Source organism: Salminus brasiliensis, chromosome 8 (assembly GCF_030463535.1).
Source record: "Salminus brasiliensis chromosome 8, fSalBra1.hap2, whole genome shotgun sequence".
Lineage (NCBI taxonomy): Eukaryota > Metazoa > Chordata > Actinopteri > Characiformes > Bryconidae > Salminus > Salminus brasiliensis.
The window spans coordinates 27,159,946-27,175,615 of NC_132885.1; the positions used below are offsets into that span (position 1 = coordinate 27,159,946).

Consider the following 15,670-nt stretch of genomic DNA (forward strand, 5'->3'; position numbering starts at 1 on the left):
GGTCTTATGGCAACAGGAAGAAGAGCTAGGTGGGCTAGGTTCCAAGTATCATATATCAATGCAAAAATCAGTTCAGTTTCAATTGTATTGGTGTCTCAATTTTTAAGTAGACAGGCTTACCAACCTAAACACTTTAATATACCTAAAAATATATGCATCAAGTCAAGTCATGAATAGTTATTAGTGCAAAATGCTTTGTGCAAAATGCTTCCCATATTGTCTGGGGTAAATGGTTGGTGTGTGTGTGTGTGTGTGAGAGAGAGAGAGAGAGAGAGTGTGCATTGAACAGAAAAAACATCAGTTCAGTCTCTGGAGTTGAGAAGTCTGATGGCTTGGGGGAAGAAGCTATTGCAGAGCCTTACTGTTAAAAATGGGCATCAAAATTCGACTAGATTAACTGCATATTAGAAGAGGTGCCATCAGCACAATACAATGAAATTGACTGCCTCTTTTATGTACTTTTCAGTACATTTTGATGAATATGTGCATACAAACGTCCAAAAAAGGGAGTGTTTGGAGGTTGTACATGGGTCTGACTAGTTCTCCCTGTGATTTGTTAACATGCTGTTCACAAAATAGTGAATATAGTAATATAGATGTGAATTCTGTAGATTATACACAGTAATCAAAGTGAGTTGTAAGGTATTCTATTGGTCTTCAGGGTGAATCTTGTGAAGTATCTTTTCGAATGCTTTCTTCAAAATTGTCTGATGGTGTTGCTATGGCAATGTACGGAGATGACGAAAAAGCATGTTTCATTTGAATCTATTGAAGTGCATAAAATTACATATTATTTTGCCCGCCATTAGGTTGTGCCACGCTCTCCCCTACAATTCACACACACTAAGACACTGCAATACACATTATTAATGTAGCACTGCCTGCTCTGAACGGCATCTTCACGTAAACTCACACACACTTGATTGTTGTACCGATAGGTTATCCACATTGATCCATTTTAACACCCCACATTTTTTTTTGTATTATTTTGCGTCATTGTTTTCTTCTTACTGTTATATGTGAGAATGTGAGACACATGTAATTAAGGTTTCTGCTGACCTGTGGTGTAAAACCACAGTGTGGTTAATGGAGAAGACCTGTCATTAAGGATTCAGTATAATGACGCAGGTGTGGGTGCAACTGAACACAACTCCTCCTAGCTCTGTAATTAGGAAGGATGCCATCAAAACTTAATGGCCTGCTACTGCTAACACTGCAGCCTCAGATCGCAGTTCAAGCCTGCAGTCTAGATCACTTGGTGGCCCGCTCCTCACACGGGGCGCCAATTTCCCGCACCCTTTTTTCAACAGACCTGACCTTTCTTTTAGTGAGACCTAATTATGCTAGCTTTCCAAACTCTGCTGTAATTAAGCGATGCAGATGAGGTCGGCCTCTCCCTGCTGATGATTTAGAGGGGCCTGCTTTACCTGTGTGTTCTAGCTCGAGTTGTGAGGTTCACACTTATGCATTAGTACCAGATATTCCTTTCAGGATATATGAAGTAGCATCTTTATATTTTGAGTGAACTGAGCAGCCTGGACTGGAATATGACCCATTCTGACCTCTACTGGTGTCGTGTTCTTGAATACTCTCTCACAAACACACACACCACACTACACTATTCTCTTCTTCTCACCGGAGATCAAATGCCACTTGTTGATGGAGCTGTGGCCTTTTGACTGGTGGCTGTTGCCACCAGGGGTTACACCTGATAGACTGACACTGTAACACACATCCATGCATGCACACATATATGGTGCAGCAAGTACAGTTCTCCTGGTGCAGTATGATAGATGACTGCTGCCTCTTTCTTTTGCCTTGGCCTTTTTGCACCAAGCACATTCATCATAGAGAAACTGTATGTAACCCTAATGAAACCAGTCTCTCTGTAACTTAGTATGTGTTGCATATTAGGTAAACAATCAATAAACCTATCAAACCATTTAAAAAGCTCGAGACAACTAATGTAACAAATGGTTTCTCCAAATAGAATAGAATGTAATCCCACATTGGAGGACAATCAGGTGGCAAATCAAGGGCTTCATTAGTTGCTTCAGGTGTGTCTGAGATAAAACGTCATGAGAGTTGTTATAAAGTTCAGAGAAGAGATCATTGCATCAAACAAATAAGAGAAAATATACAAAAAGAGAGTAAAGGCTTTGAATGTTCCTAGAGATTCAGCTGGGAGCACAGTTCACAAGTTCGAAGTTAAAGGAACACTGGCTACACTACCTGGACGTGGCAGAAAGAGGAAGCTATCGCCAGCTGCCACCAGATTCCTGAGTAGGTAGGTGGTTACAAACCCTCGAGGGATTGCAAAGGACCTGCAGTAGGATTTGGTGGCAGCAGGCACTGAGGTTTCAGTTTGCACAGTAAGGTGTATACTAAGTGCTGAAGGTCTCCATGCCCGTACTCCTCTACTGACCCAAAAAGCACAAGAAAACTAACAGAAGTTGGTTGGACCAACAGGACAGTGATCCCAAGCATGCCTCAAAATCCACAAAGACTTGGTTTCCAAAGAAGTCCTGAAAGATTCTAGAGCGGTCATCACAATCGTCTGACTTGAACCCCATAGAAAATCCTTGGTGGGATTTAAAGAAGGCGATTGCAGCAGCAAACCCAGGAATAGTAGTGAACTGGAGGCAACTGCCCATGAGGAACGGGATAAGGTTCCTCAGGAACGCTGCCAGAAGCTGGTTTGTATTGGCTATGCATCACGTTGGCAGCAGGTCATAACAGCAGAAGGGTGCTCTACTAAGTACTAAGGATGCTTGTCATGAAGTGGTTGGATAATTCTGAGACTTCAGCAGTCATTAAAAGTGGAATTTTGTGTTAAATTGGTCTTATTTGATTGGTTTATTGCACACAGCTGAAAATTTGTCAATTTTGCTAAAACCCTAACCTTCAATTTTAACTCTATGTGTGATGTTCTATACGTCATGTCCTTGTTTGTTATCCTTATGCATTTCATCTTTGAAGTTTGTTTTATTGTGTATTAAGTGATGCCTACTCCTCACCACACCCTGCTTATTTGATTGTACATGAAAGAGACCATTGATTTAATGGTGGTTAAATCAATATTCTGTTTTTCTGTACAAGTGTATTTGCGTGAGGATGAGGTAGGGGGGAGGGGGATCGTTCGTAGGGGGGTGTAGGAACAGAAAAGCCTATATCTGGTGCCGGGTTATTGGAGTCACATTTATGCTCTGAATTTGTGGCAGATTTTGTCTGTGTAGCAATATATAAAGCTGATAAGATATTGGCCAGGAATATTGCTTATGACCAATTGACTGATACACACAAACTGCCTGGAGAAAAGCTCAGCATGACAGAGTGTGTGATTTATTGCATTGCTGGTATTAAATATAAATGACAGGAATGTTGCATTTGGGGGGGTGGGGGGGTGCAATAAGAGCACATCTCATACACTGGCAGTCAAAAAGGAGCTGTTCAAATGCACATTTCCACATTTCTCATTTACTGATCTTTAACAACAGCTTTGAATGCATTTCAAAACTCAGTCCCTTTTGGTGGCTAACCTCAAAAATGACAAAAATGAGGGGACAGTGCAACAGAAATATAATAAGTAACATACATTCACCAAGCAGTTTATTAGGAAGACCCTGTTTATACTGAATAGGGCCTCCGTGTGCTCTCAAAACACCTGCTGTTCCTCATGGCATGGACTCCACGAGATGTTGGACACATTCCATTGAGAGTCTGATCCATGTTGACAAGACTGCAGATGAATCTTCCATGCTACTACATCCCAAAGCTGTTCTGTTGGATTCAGAACCGGTGACTGGGAAAGTCCCTGATGAACTCATTGTCATGTTGCCATGTTCATAAAACCAGTTTAAAAGAATTATGTTCACCTCAGCCATCAGAATGGAAGAAAAATGGGTTCTCAGGGATTTCGAACGTAGTGTGAGAGTTGGTGGCAGTATAATTTATAGTATATCACATTTGTAGAACAACTGATCTCTTGGTATTTTCAGATTGACTGATTAGATAATGCATGAATGAGTAGGTGTACAGGTTAGGGCTGGGCAATATGGTAAAAATATTATATTACAATATTTAAAGACATTTTCCACGATACACAATATTTATCACAACACATTAGAGACTAATTCTTAATAGTTACTAGTAATAGAAATTAAACCGGTCTAAACCTGCAGCTGATCAGTGTTTATTAAGCACTAACAATATCCTCAATATGCTTAGAAAAGCATATTGTGCATCACAATAACTAAATTTATCTCAAATATATATTGCGGAGATCTAGTACAGGTGTCCTAATAAATGGCTTGGTGAGCATATTTTACGTTCACATGTGTACTTGGCAAAGGCTACTGAACTTTCAAACATCAAGGATCACAGTATGTTAATCACTGCCAAATGTGTTTGTCACCAAACACCACCAATAATGTATCTTACTCTGCTACAGATATTAATCCAAACACAATATCGGTTGTTAATGGTAGAGGAGCACAGATAACCTATTGAAGTAGTCAGAAACACAACCTGGACGGCACTCTTTCCATCCCAGTGTGTTATTGGGAAATGTGTGAAGAAAAGGAGTCCAACCACTATAAGATGTGTGTGCACAGCAATGAAGAAATATGTGGGATGTACTTCATTTAGAATTTTTTTAAGATGATGTTATGAAAATATGACAAAGTGGTGTCACTAAGGCCAGTGGAGGACCTACACAATACTGACGTTACAAAATACATTAAATTAGTAAATGTCTGTGAGACTGCTCTCTAGATTAACGCTTAATCTTTGCAGATTTTTTTTTTTGCTTATTTTTTGAATATAGACATATGAAGTAAGGGTAATTCTGTATGTTTGTGTATGTGTGTATTGCAATTATGATAAATCCAATTCAAACCAAAGCAAAAGCAGGGAAAAATCGAGACCCTTACACTCTAAAGACCTTAACATGAGCCACAATTTCCCTCATGTACATAGTAGCTTTGCCGTAGTTACTGTAATAATTGTGGTTGCGCATAGCAACCACTTGGGATACCACAGCTATCACTTAGTAAAACCATAGTAACCACGTCAGATACTATAGCCACCACCTAGCAACACCTCAGCACCTACCTGGGTTATTATAGCAATCACTTAGCAACCTCTTAGCAACACTGTAACAACCATCAAGCAAACATAGCCCTTTCCCACTCTTATAGCTTCACATAGTAGTTTTGCTGTAGTTACTGTAATAATTATATAGTTACCACTTATGAACACTATAGCTACCACCTGGGACACCATAGTGATGACCTGAGACACTGTAGCAATCACTTAGCAAAACCATAGTAACCATCTAGCTACACCATTTCCTTCAGTAAATGCACATTTGGATTTGAATTGTTACTGTCATGGTTTATAATATATATAAAATCATTTTCATCGTGTGTTTTAAATCTACACTCTGTACAGGTGAACATGCCAGAGCTGGCTCTGCTGCGTTTTGTCGTTTTGGATGACGACTACATCGGTGACGACTTCATCGGACAGTACAGCATCGCCTTCGAGTGCCTTCAGCCTGGCTACCGGAACGTGCCCCTGTTAGGCCTGACTGGGGACCCCTTACCCCACGCCAGCTTGTTTGTGCACGTGGCTGTCACGAACCGCCGCGGCGGGGGAAAGGCCCAGAGACGAGGTCTGTCTGTAAGGAGAGGAGCACGGCGCGGGAGAGAGTACGTCACTCTCAGAAACACAGGCATTAAAGTACTGGACGACACCTTCCGCTCAGCCAGCGCTCCACTCAAAGAGGCTGCTGACCTCAGGGAGGACGCACTGGTAAGTTTGAGTTTGTACAGTGGGAGTTTAGAGTAATGTTGGTTTACCCCTTTAACCTCCTGTTCTTGCTTTTTAATCTATGCTTCTGCTTTGGGATAAAAAAAATATCCTTTTGAGTTAATATTTTAATAGATATGAATACAAATCTATGTTTTTGTCACGAACTACCTTTTTGAAAAGGCAAACATCTGAATAGGAATATTTGTAATACTTCATTCTGCTTTTATGGTTGTTCTTATGAAACCAGATCAATAATAAGTGCCTTGAGATCTGAGTTCTGTTCTGCTTGTGCACTCACCCAGAACTTTCCATGCCAACAATAAAGGCAGCATTGTGCTTTTTCTAAATAATGATAGAAAACACAGCACAATAAACTCATAATAATATATTTTATGATGCCCAGTGTGGACACGCACACACTCTAGCTAATCTGGCAGTAGATTTGAAGTTGCCTAACAATGCTTTTAGTAAGATAAAGAGCCTAAAAGTCTCTGACAGTATCCTTATTAATCAGTGGTGAAAAAGCCCCTTTCTGAATTTCTGAATCTGCACATTTAAAATGTGCAGTGTGATATAATGTGATAGAAATATTATGTATTTATTAAGAAAAGATATTCAACACTAGGGGTGTAGGAAAATATATCTATAGTCTCGCTGTACTATGTTTTACAATACTGTATCAATTCTCAAAAACAAATCATAAAAAATTATGAATTTATGTATTATTTATTTATTTTACCCCATTTTCTAAACAATTTGCAAGGCCAATTACTCAACCCTCCTATCACTAGCAATGCTCCCAACAGTAGAAGGGTAAAGACTAGCCCGTCTCCTCCGACACATGTGAATTCTGTCCCCGCCTTTTTCCGAACCGCTGCTGATGCAGCGTTGCAAGGTAGGCCAGCGTGCTCGAAGGACGGCGCGGCTCCCCATCTCCTGTAAACAGCAGCTAACCAACACCAACTGTGCTGACCAACATTGCACTAGACGTAAAGTGGTGAGAAAGTGGCATCCACCCAGCCCTGAGAGAGCAAGGCCAGTTGTGCTCTCTCTCACTCTGGCTGCATAACCCTTGATTTAAACCAGCGATCCTTGGGTCCTAGTGGCAGCGCCTTAGTCAAAACACAGTGTTGATTTTCAGTTAATGTTAAGGCATGACAAGTAACATTTTCTTTCACTCAGATTTTATGCATATGGTGGTATCGTAGCCCCTGTATTGTGATACGTAACGTATCACCAGGTTCTTGTCAATACACACTCCTATTCAGCACCTAATCCTGAAAGTAATTGCCCTTTTCTTTTCACAGCTGTTTTTATTTCCCTTAGCAATAACGGCAACCTTACACTTTCTATTTAACCAATAAAATAAAGGACACCCACACCAGCAGGACCATACTGATTCAAAAGTTGCTCTTTAATGCCTTCACTTAAAGAAAATACTAAAAAAAATCATGTTTAGTGTGGAGAGTAATGTGGCGGTTTACTTACACTGGCGGGTCCAATGTGACGGACCATAATTCAAATTATTAAGTAGTGTAATGTTCTGACTAGCCTTTCTCATGTATATCTCATTTTCAACTTCATATTCATAATCAGCAAATTTAAATATATAAAAAATGTTTTAGGGCCCGAGTGTGTGGGTGGTTGTGGCCTAAATATGCTAATTGCTTTGAATGTCCTTGTTGAGAGCTCCCACATTTCCACAGTAAACCAGCAAAACCTAGAAACCTGATGTGAAGTACTATAAGACCTGCTCTTTTTGTATTCTGTCGCTGATGTGGTGAGTTTGAAATGGGAGTGTTGTGTATGTGAGTGTGTGTGTGTGTGTGTGGGCATGCGCATGTGTGTAGTATTTGTGGGATCAGATGCCACCTAGGTGTACTGAGAGGGCAGGTAAATTGCACAAGGGAGATGAGGGTTGCTCCATATCTATAAATACCTTCCATGCCACAGAACTGCTTATCTGAAGCACACACACACCCTCTCTCTGACACACATACACACACACAAACACACAGTCCCTCAGGTGGGTTATGGTAATAACAGCACTAGGTGTATGACTCTGCCAGGTGGAAAATGGAAAATAGCTCCTGTGCCTGTCACACTCTGATGGGGCATCATGAAATCTGCAAATCTGATCAGGCCAAAACTAGGCTAGCCGATAACTGGCCAGAACTGAGAAGTGGACAGCTTAATTTGTCCGAGCAAACACCAACACAGTGACGGTCCAGCTCACACACCGCTTACGTTTCTGAGAACATTATTCTTTTGTTATATCTGTTGCTGTTTAGATTCAGCGAATGTCCACAAGCTTTGCTTTATGTGCAGGCTGCAGGCTGGAGTTGAGTGAAAAAAAAAGAAGTGGCTCTTTTTTTAATCATCATTGGTCAACAGTGTGTTTCAGTGTGTTTCAGTGTGTGTGTGAGTTTGTGGTGGCACTAACGTATCTCTGAGCTGCTGTGAATTGTAACATCTGTATTGTGTATTTCTACAGAGTGCTACAGTGGCTTTCAAAGAGCAGTGTGGGCTCCCCCCGGTGGCCAAACTCAAGCAGTGCATCCAGAGCCTGGCCACAAGACTGCAGGGTCCCGATGGGCCCCCGGGAGCCACTCTCATTTTAAAAGACGGTTACCCCTGTCTGGAGCCTCTGGGCAACCTGAATGACACCACGCGCAAACTTCTGAATGCCTACGACACGGTGAATAACACACAAACACACAAACACAGATTTCAGAGATCTTCAAATGGTAGACAAAAGCACGCTGGTCTTTTCTCAGAACATGTTCTCTAAGATACTAGTGCAGTACTTGTAGGATGAAATTCATTTCAGAAACTCGTAAGTCCAAAGTCTTGAATTTTCACATTTGAAATAAACCTCATATTAGTCAATTAGCTACAACTTCCCCTTTCACCTGATGCTACCAGAGCTGTAAGGATGAAGGCTAGCTTGTTCTTCCTCTGAGACATATAAAGCCATCCAGTCGCGTCCTTTTGACTTCTTTTTGCTACTAACCAAATGTCACTGGAGTGCTGAACTTCCAGTTCCGTTACATCAGCTAATAGACACTTGTTCTGGCTAGCATTACATTGGGGGAGAGAAAGGACCATCCTACCCACCCAGAGAGAGCGAGGTCCATTATGCTCTCTTAGGACTTCCGCACATGGAGGGCTGTGGTATAACTGAGGATCAAACAAGTGATATCCTGATTATAGTGCAAACACTTGGACAGCTGCGAAATCATAATGCATGAAGATATATGAAAAGAAATCTTAAAAAAGATTGTATTAAATAAAGAATTTGACAATAGGTTTAAAAGCAGCTTAAAAAAACATAATTAGCCAATAATGTTATCAAGTCTAATCAAGTCACAGAACTGGAAGTCAAATCCAGGCCCAAATATGTTCAAAATTGTCAGATCAAAGCTAAATCTAGACCTACTGCCAGGGTCTAGAGTGGGGCTGCACAGTACTGTATATTATTTGTTATTCATTATTGCAATATTGACCTTTCCTGTACTAAGATTGCAGAAGCCGCTGACAAATTGCATTTCTTAGTGTGAGCTGTAAGCATCCTGACCAATCGCAGACGATCCAGATGAGTGGCCTGCGGGGGTTTTGATGACTCAAAGCATTAATGTGTTCCAATAAATGCAAATATGTAAATGATTTTGGTCAGAATAACGCAGACACATCTTTAAACATGTCGTATCAAATGTTTTTAACTTATTATAGAGACAGAGGACAACACATGCAAGCTGTACCTTCAGACAGATGCTGATTATATTACCCCAGTGGGACTTTTCAGAAGTATTTGGTCTGAAACACCTCAGAACTGAACTGCACATCACATCAGTGACTGAAGATGTCTGCTCTTACAGTGCTGCTTCCAGCTGCTTTAGCAATATTATGAGTAGAAGGAGACACAACAGCGTTTCATATCTACGGCATGAGACAGTAGCCAGAACTTGTGACTACATCTCAAACTGGCTGATAAGCCCTGCTGTATATTTAATAGAATGCTTTAAAAGCAGCATGTGGAGGTCAACATAAAATTGACTAGCATGTTGCTTCAGCTTAGCCTAATTCATTTTGGATTTGGAGAACGACAAACATAATTTGACAGGCTATTCAAAATATCGAAATGTCAATAGTACCAATAGACAAGGACTCTCTAGAGCAGATAAACATGAATTTATTGGCACTATGTCTAATGCCAGGTGTATAAAACCCCTCCAGTGTTCAAATGTTAAATTAAACTTTTGAACAGAGCTTTGGTGAGACATTCTCTCTTGTCTCAGGTCTTATCTTGTTATATATAACATTATATATATATATATATATATACAGTGGGGAAAATAAGTATTTAGTCAGTCACCAATTGTGCAAGTTAAATTAAAAAGAAGAGAGAGGCCTGTAATTGACATCATAGGTAGACCTCAACTATGAGAGACAAAATGAGAAAAAAAAATTCTGAAAATCACATTGTCTGATTTTTAAAGAATTTATTTGCAATGGTGGAAAATAAGTATTTGGTCAATAACAAAAGTTCATCTCAATACTTTGTTATATATCCTTTGTTGGCAATGACAGAGGTCAAACGTTTTCTGTAAGTCTTCACAAGGTTGGCACACACTGTTGCTGGTATGTTGGCCCATTCCTTCCATGCAGATCTCCTCTGGAGCAGTGATGTTTTGGGGCTGTCGGCGGGCAACACGGACTTTCAACTCCCTCCAAAGGTTTTCTATGGGGTTGAGATCTGGAGACTGGCTAGACCACTCCAGGACCTTGAAATGCTTCTTACGAAGCCACTCCTTTGTTGCCCTGGCAGTGTGCTTGGGATCATGGTCATGCTGAAAGACCCAGCCACGTTTCATCTTCAATGCCCTTGCTGATGGAAGGAGGTTTGCACTCAAAATCTCACAATACATGGCCACATTCATTCTTTCATGTACACGGACCAGTCGTCCTAGTCCCTTTGCAGAGAAACAGCCCCAAAGCATGATGTTGCCACCCCCATGCTTCACAGTTGGTATGGTGTTCTTTGGATGCAACTCAGCATTCACTCTCCTCCAAACACCACGAGTTTTATGTTTGTACCAAACAGTTCTACTTTGGTTTCATCTGACCATAAGACATTCTCCCAATACTCTTCCGGAACATCCAAATGCTCTTTAGCAAACTTCAGGCGCGATATGTACTGGCTTAAGCAGGGGAACACGTCTGGCACTGCAAGATCTGAGTCCCTGGCGGCGTAGTGTGTTACTGACGGTAGCCTTTGTAACGTTGGTCCCAGCTTTCTGCAGGTCATTCACTAGGTCCCCCTGTGTGGTTCTGGGATTTTTGCTCACCGTTCTTGTGATCATTTTGACCCCACGGGCTGAGATCTTGCGTGGAGCCCCTGATCAAGGGAGATTAGCAGTGGTCTTGTCACCCATTTTCTGATTATTGCTCCCACAGTAGATTTCTTCACACCAAGCTGCTTGCCTATTGCAGATTCAGTCTTCCCAGCCTGGTGCAGGTCTACAATTTTGTTTCTGGTGTCCTTCGACAGCTCTTTGGTCTTCACCATAGTGGAGTTTGGAGTGTGACTGTTTGAGGTTGTGGGCAGGTGTCTTTTATACTGTTAACGAGTTCAAACAGGTGCCATTAATACAGGTAATAAGTGGAGGACAGAGAAGCCTCTTAAAGAAGAAGTTACAGATCTGTGACAGCCAGAATTCTTGCTTGTTTGTAGGTGACCAAATACTTATTTTCCACCATTATTTGCAAATAAATTCTTTAAAAATCAGACAATGTGATTTTCAGAATTTTTTTTTCTCATTTTGTCTCTCATAATTGAGGTCTACCTATGATGTCAATTACAGGCCTCTCTCATCTTTTTAAGTGGGAGAACTTGCACAATTGGTGACTGACTAAATACTTTTTTTTCCCCCAAATAAATATTGCGTTGCCACTTTCCCGATATTGATGTGGAAAGTTGAGTATTGACTGATACTGATACAATATTTAAAAACTACTAAGCTTTAAAATAGGCTGTTCTTAATTTCATAGAAGATATGAATTTAAAGGTAGGCTAAAACTACCCAAAACTGCGTTCTCAGACTACATCAACACCGAGAGTAGATCCATTCTTTTTTTTTCTTTGATAATCTATCCAGGATTTTTCACTGACATCAGCCTGATAAGGCCATCCATACTAATACATATTGTTGGATATATCTGTGTTCATTCATTCATTAATTTATTAATTTATTGATATATTCATGGAATTCAGAAACTGCCCAGTGAATCCTATTATAAATATAGAGTAGAGTTTTCTATCATTTTCTAATAGGGAAAATGATTGTCTGTGGTAATCAGTGGTATAGTGAAGGTGCAATATGTAGAGACTGGGTTAAAATTAGAGCACTTCTTTTACACCCCTAAAGTATAATACTATCAGGATCAGCACATCATACCATACCTGGCACTGGGTTAAATCAGGCAGCAAGCGGTCATGGGTAATGAACAGCAAGTGATAAAACACAGGAATTTCTGGGCTGGAGATCAGGGAGATAGGACTGGCAGCACCACAGACAGTTTTAAAAACACAATGGAGAGCATGGCAGCCTAGTTGGAAATCACAGCCACTGCTTGATATGGAGTGACAGTGGACTTGTTTTGACATTTTATGTGTTTCATCCTGTTGTCTGTTCAGCACTGGATTTTTTATACTTAATAGACAAATATAAAGGCATGCCTGCCTGTAGTGTTGTGGGCCTGTTCATTGGTCCTGAGTCATACTTATGCTTAGAGCTCTTGCCTTTCTGCTTTTATTACAGACCTGAACATATCTGGCTGCTGAATGCAATGCTTTGCTTGCTTTACCATGATTAATACAGCCAAAAATGTAATCATTCATCCCTGTGAATGTGGGTGTGTGAAGTGCAGTGAGTCAGTCTGCTTCTGGAGTACACTTGAAGAACAATAACACATATTAGTATTTCTGAGACTGTGGAAGGTTGTGTTAATGGTGCTATTAGTTATTAGGTTGGTAATGACCTGAATCAGTATCATGTAGGTACTTCAGAACCAGCGCTGGTAATCACAGGTGCAGAGGGGTCAGGGCATGAGTAACCACAGCAGCCCAGCCTGAGTCACTGTCCTCCTCTACCTCATTAATTCTCATTGTTTCAGACTAGACCGTTGTGACACACACATCAACTAGAGCTTCATAATTTCTACACATGATCATTTCTACAAGCCTAATCATTTACACGTCATGTCATTTCTATATCACCATGCCTATACCTGATACCGGTTCTACACCATTTCTCTAGGCTTGAACATTTTTTCTACAGGCTTGATCATTTTCTATAATTCATCTGTGCCTCATTTGTATACTACATGTCCAACTATACTATTTGTGGACACCCCTATAAATGAATGCATTCAGCTAATTTAAATTGCACCCATTGCTGACACATATGTGCAAATGCACACACACACAGCTTGTATAGTCCCTGTAGAGAAGTATCACCAATAGAATAAGACTCTGCCAGTAGAATAGGAGCAGATAAACATGAACCTGTTGGCTCCATGCCTAATGCCTTATACCCCTCCTGATCCCCACCTCCCAAAGTCATCCTAACAGTATTGGATGGAGCACCATCATTCCAACAATCATCCAACATCCTGACCTCACTAACGCTCTTGTTGCTGAATGCAATCAAATCCTCACAGCAATGCTCCATAATCTAGTAGAAAGTTTTCCCTGGACAGTAGAGACAGCATACACTCTTTTTTAATACTCTTGATTTCAGAAGAAACAATGAACGAGCAGGTGTCCCAATATTTTTGTCCATATAGTGTACATTGGATTATTTCTACTGACTTGATTATTTCTACACTTGACCATTTCTGCACCTGATCATGACTGTTTCTAGCCTTTATTATTTTACACACAATCATTTCTATAGGATTGATCACACAGTATCTACACCTACTCGTCCTTAACGAACACTCATTACTTCACCTGGCCGTTTCCTCCTGACTTGATCATTTCTACACATTTTCATTAGCTTTAGCATTTTCTGTCTCAGCGCTGGTCGCTTGTTCTACCAGCTTGCACCTCATCTCTGTCTCCCCTGGTGGACTGTTGGCTCAGGATGTTGTGGCGTGTCTGAGATAGGCAGACAGTTAGACAGACAGAGTTTGGCCTGGCTGTCTGGTTGGGGTGAGTGTTATAAATATCTTCACTGTGGGAGAGAGCAGACAGGGCCTCCGCTCACTGTGAGACAAGTACACAGTGTGTGTCAGCAAGTGTAAGTGTGTGTGGTAATCTTGTGGTTTGTGTGTGTCCTTCTTATGTGTCCTTCGCAGATGATCTCGGCCAATAAGCAGCTAATAGAGAACGCGGACAGCGTGCAGGAGCGGATCGCTCAGGTGCAGAGAGAAGGTGGGTCAAGGATTGAGAAAGAATAAAGGATAATGAACTGGAAAAAGAAACAACGGAGGGCGATGGAGCCTCATCACTCTGCTTTGTGTCTTTTCCTGATAGGATGATACTGAGACTGGGAACAGTGCTTAACAGCTGATTTCATACATTACATTAATGCCAAGAATCTGCATAATTCATTCTGCTCATGGTGCCAGAAAAAACTGATGCCACAGAATAGTTACTGTATAGGTAAACTACTATTCAAAGGTTAGAAATAATTAGTTGTATGAACATATTTGCTATGATATAGCAATAAAAACTTTTTTAAAACAGTTAAAATAAATGTTAGGTATTGAATAATATGGGGAAGAAGTTCTCAAATACTATAATTGCCCACAGTACTATGCCAAATGTAGAGACCACCCTCTTATTTGTGTCAGCCATTAACAACTAAACCATTACATCTTCCATTATTTTCAAGACACTCGCTTTTAGATTTTCTGCAGGTAGATTTTTCCACACCTCCAAGGTTCAGTCTAAGAAGTTAGAACATTTTCTGCTTCTCACTATCAAGTAATCTCAAACACATTTAATGGTCTTAAGGTCTGGACTTTGATTTGCAAATGTACCTTTCTGTTCTTGCTAAGAGCTTCTTGATCGTCTCCACATCCTTTCAGACCCACAGTGTTGAGTTGTCTTCTCACAGTGGCAGGACAGAAAGACCTGTGGATGTTTTCAAATCTGAAGCGAAGTGGAGCTTGATCTTCTCCTCGCTCTCTAAGATGATAGCTTCAAGTGCTGTTTATTTAATGGGCACAATTATGGTGGTCTACCAGGTCTTGCAGGTCTCTATCTGTATGTTTGCCACTTTTTTTCCTTACACCTGATCTTCTCTGAACTGAAAATCACCTAAAAAATATATAACTTTAACATAATAGATATTTTGACTGGAAAATAAATAAATGAAAGGTGGTCGTACACTTTGCGCAGTACTGTATTTACAGTTTTTTCTTGTTCACATTTCAAGATTTAATCATAACATTTAAAATATATTTGAAATCATTTGTCCTGAAAACACCTCATTATTTTGGACTCACTAAAGGTCATTCAGCTATTTTTTTTGTGATAGTTACTTGAAACGTAGAAGAATATTTATGATCATCCTATACATTAATCCACAACCATTGAAGTCCAAGCTTCTGAAATGTGATGTACCATTAGAAAAGACAGTGAGCTTTGAGTGTGTTATCACTGCAAAGATTAGATAAAAAGGTACACTATGCTCATGTTCTGAACTGATGTGGCCCAGTGTCACTGTACCATGCTGCCGTCTGCTGTCACTGAAAAGGCTTATCCTCGGCAAGCAGATGGAGATAAAACATTGGGACATCATCATAGTTCTCCCTCACTCCACACACTCACACTCATGTACACACA

The 15,670-nt window shown here is 40.5% G+C and overlaps 1 protein-coding gene across 2 annotated transcripts in view; it reads left to right on the plus strand.

The window, feature by feature from the left end:
- plcl1 (phospholipase C like 1) overlaps positions 1–15,670 on the plus strand; it is a 102,647-nt gene that overhangs the window by 81,258 nt on the left and 5,719 nt on the right. For both annotated transcript variants that reach the window (XM_072686341.1, XM_072686342.1), the window contains exons 4-6: positions 5,452–5,814; positions 8,309–8,512; positions 14,176–14,251. In XM_072686341.1, the coding sequence (XP_072542442.1) occupies positions 5,452–5,814; positions 8,309–8,512; positions 14,176–14,251 (643 nt within the window). The remainder of the gene's footprint in view (positions 1–5,451; positions 5,815–8,308; positions 8,513–14,175; positions 14,252–15,670) is intronic.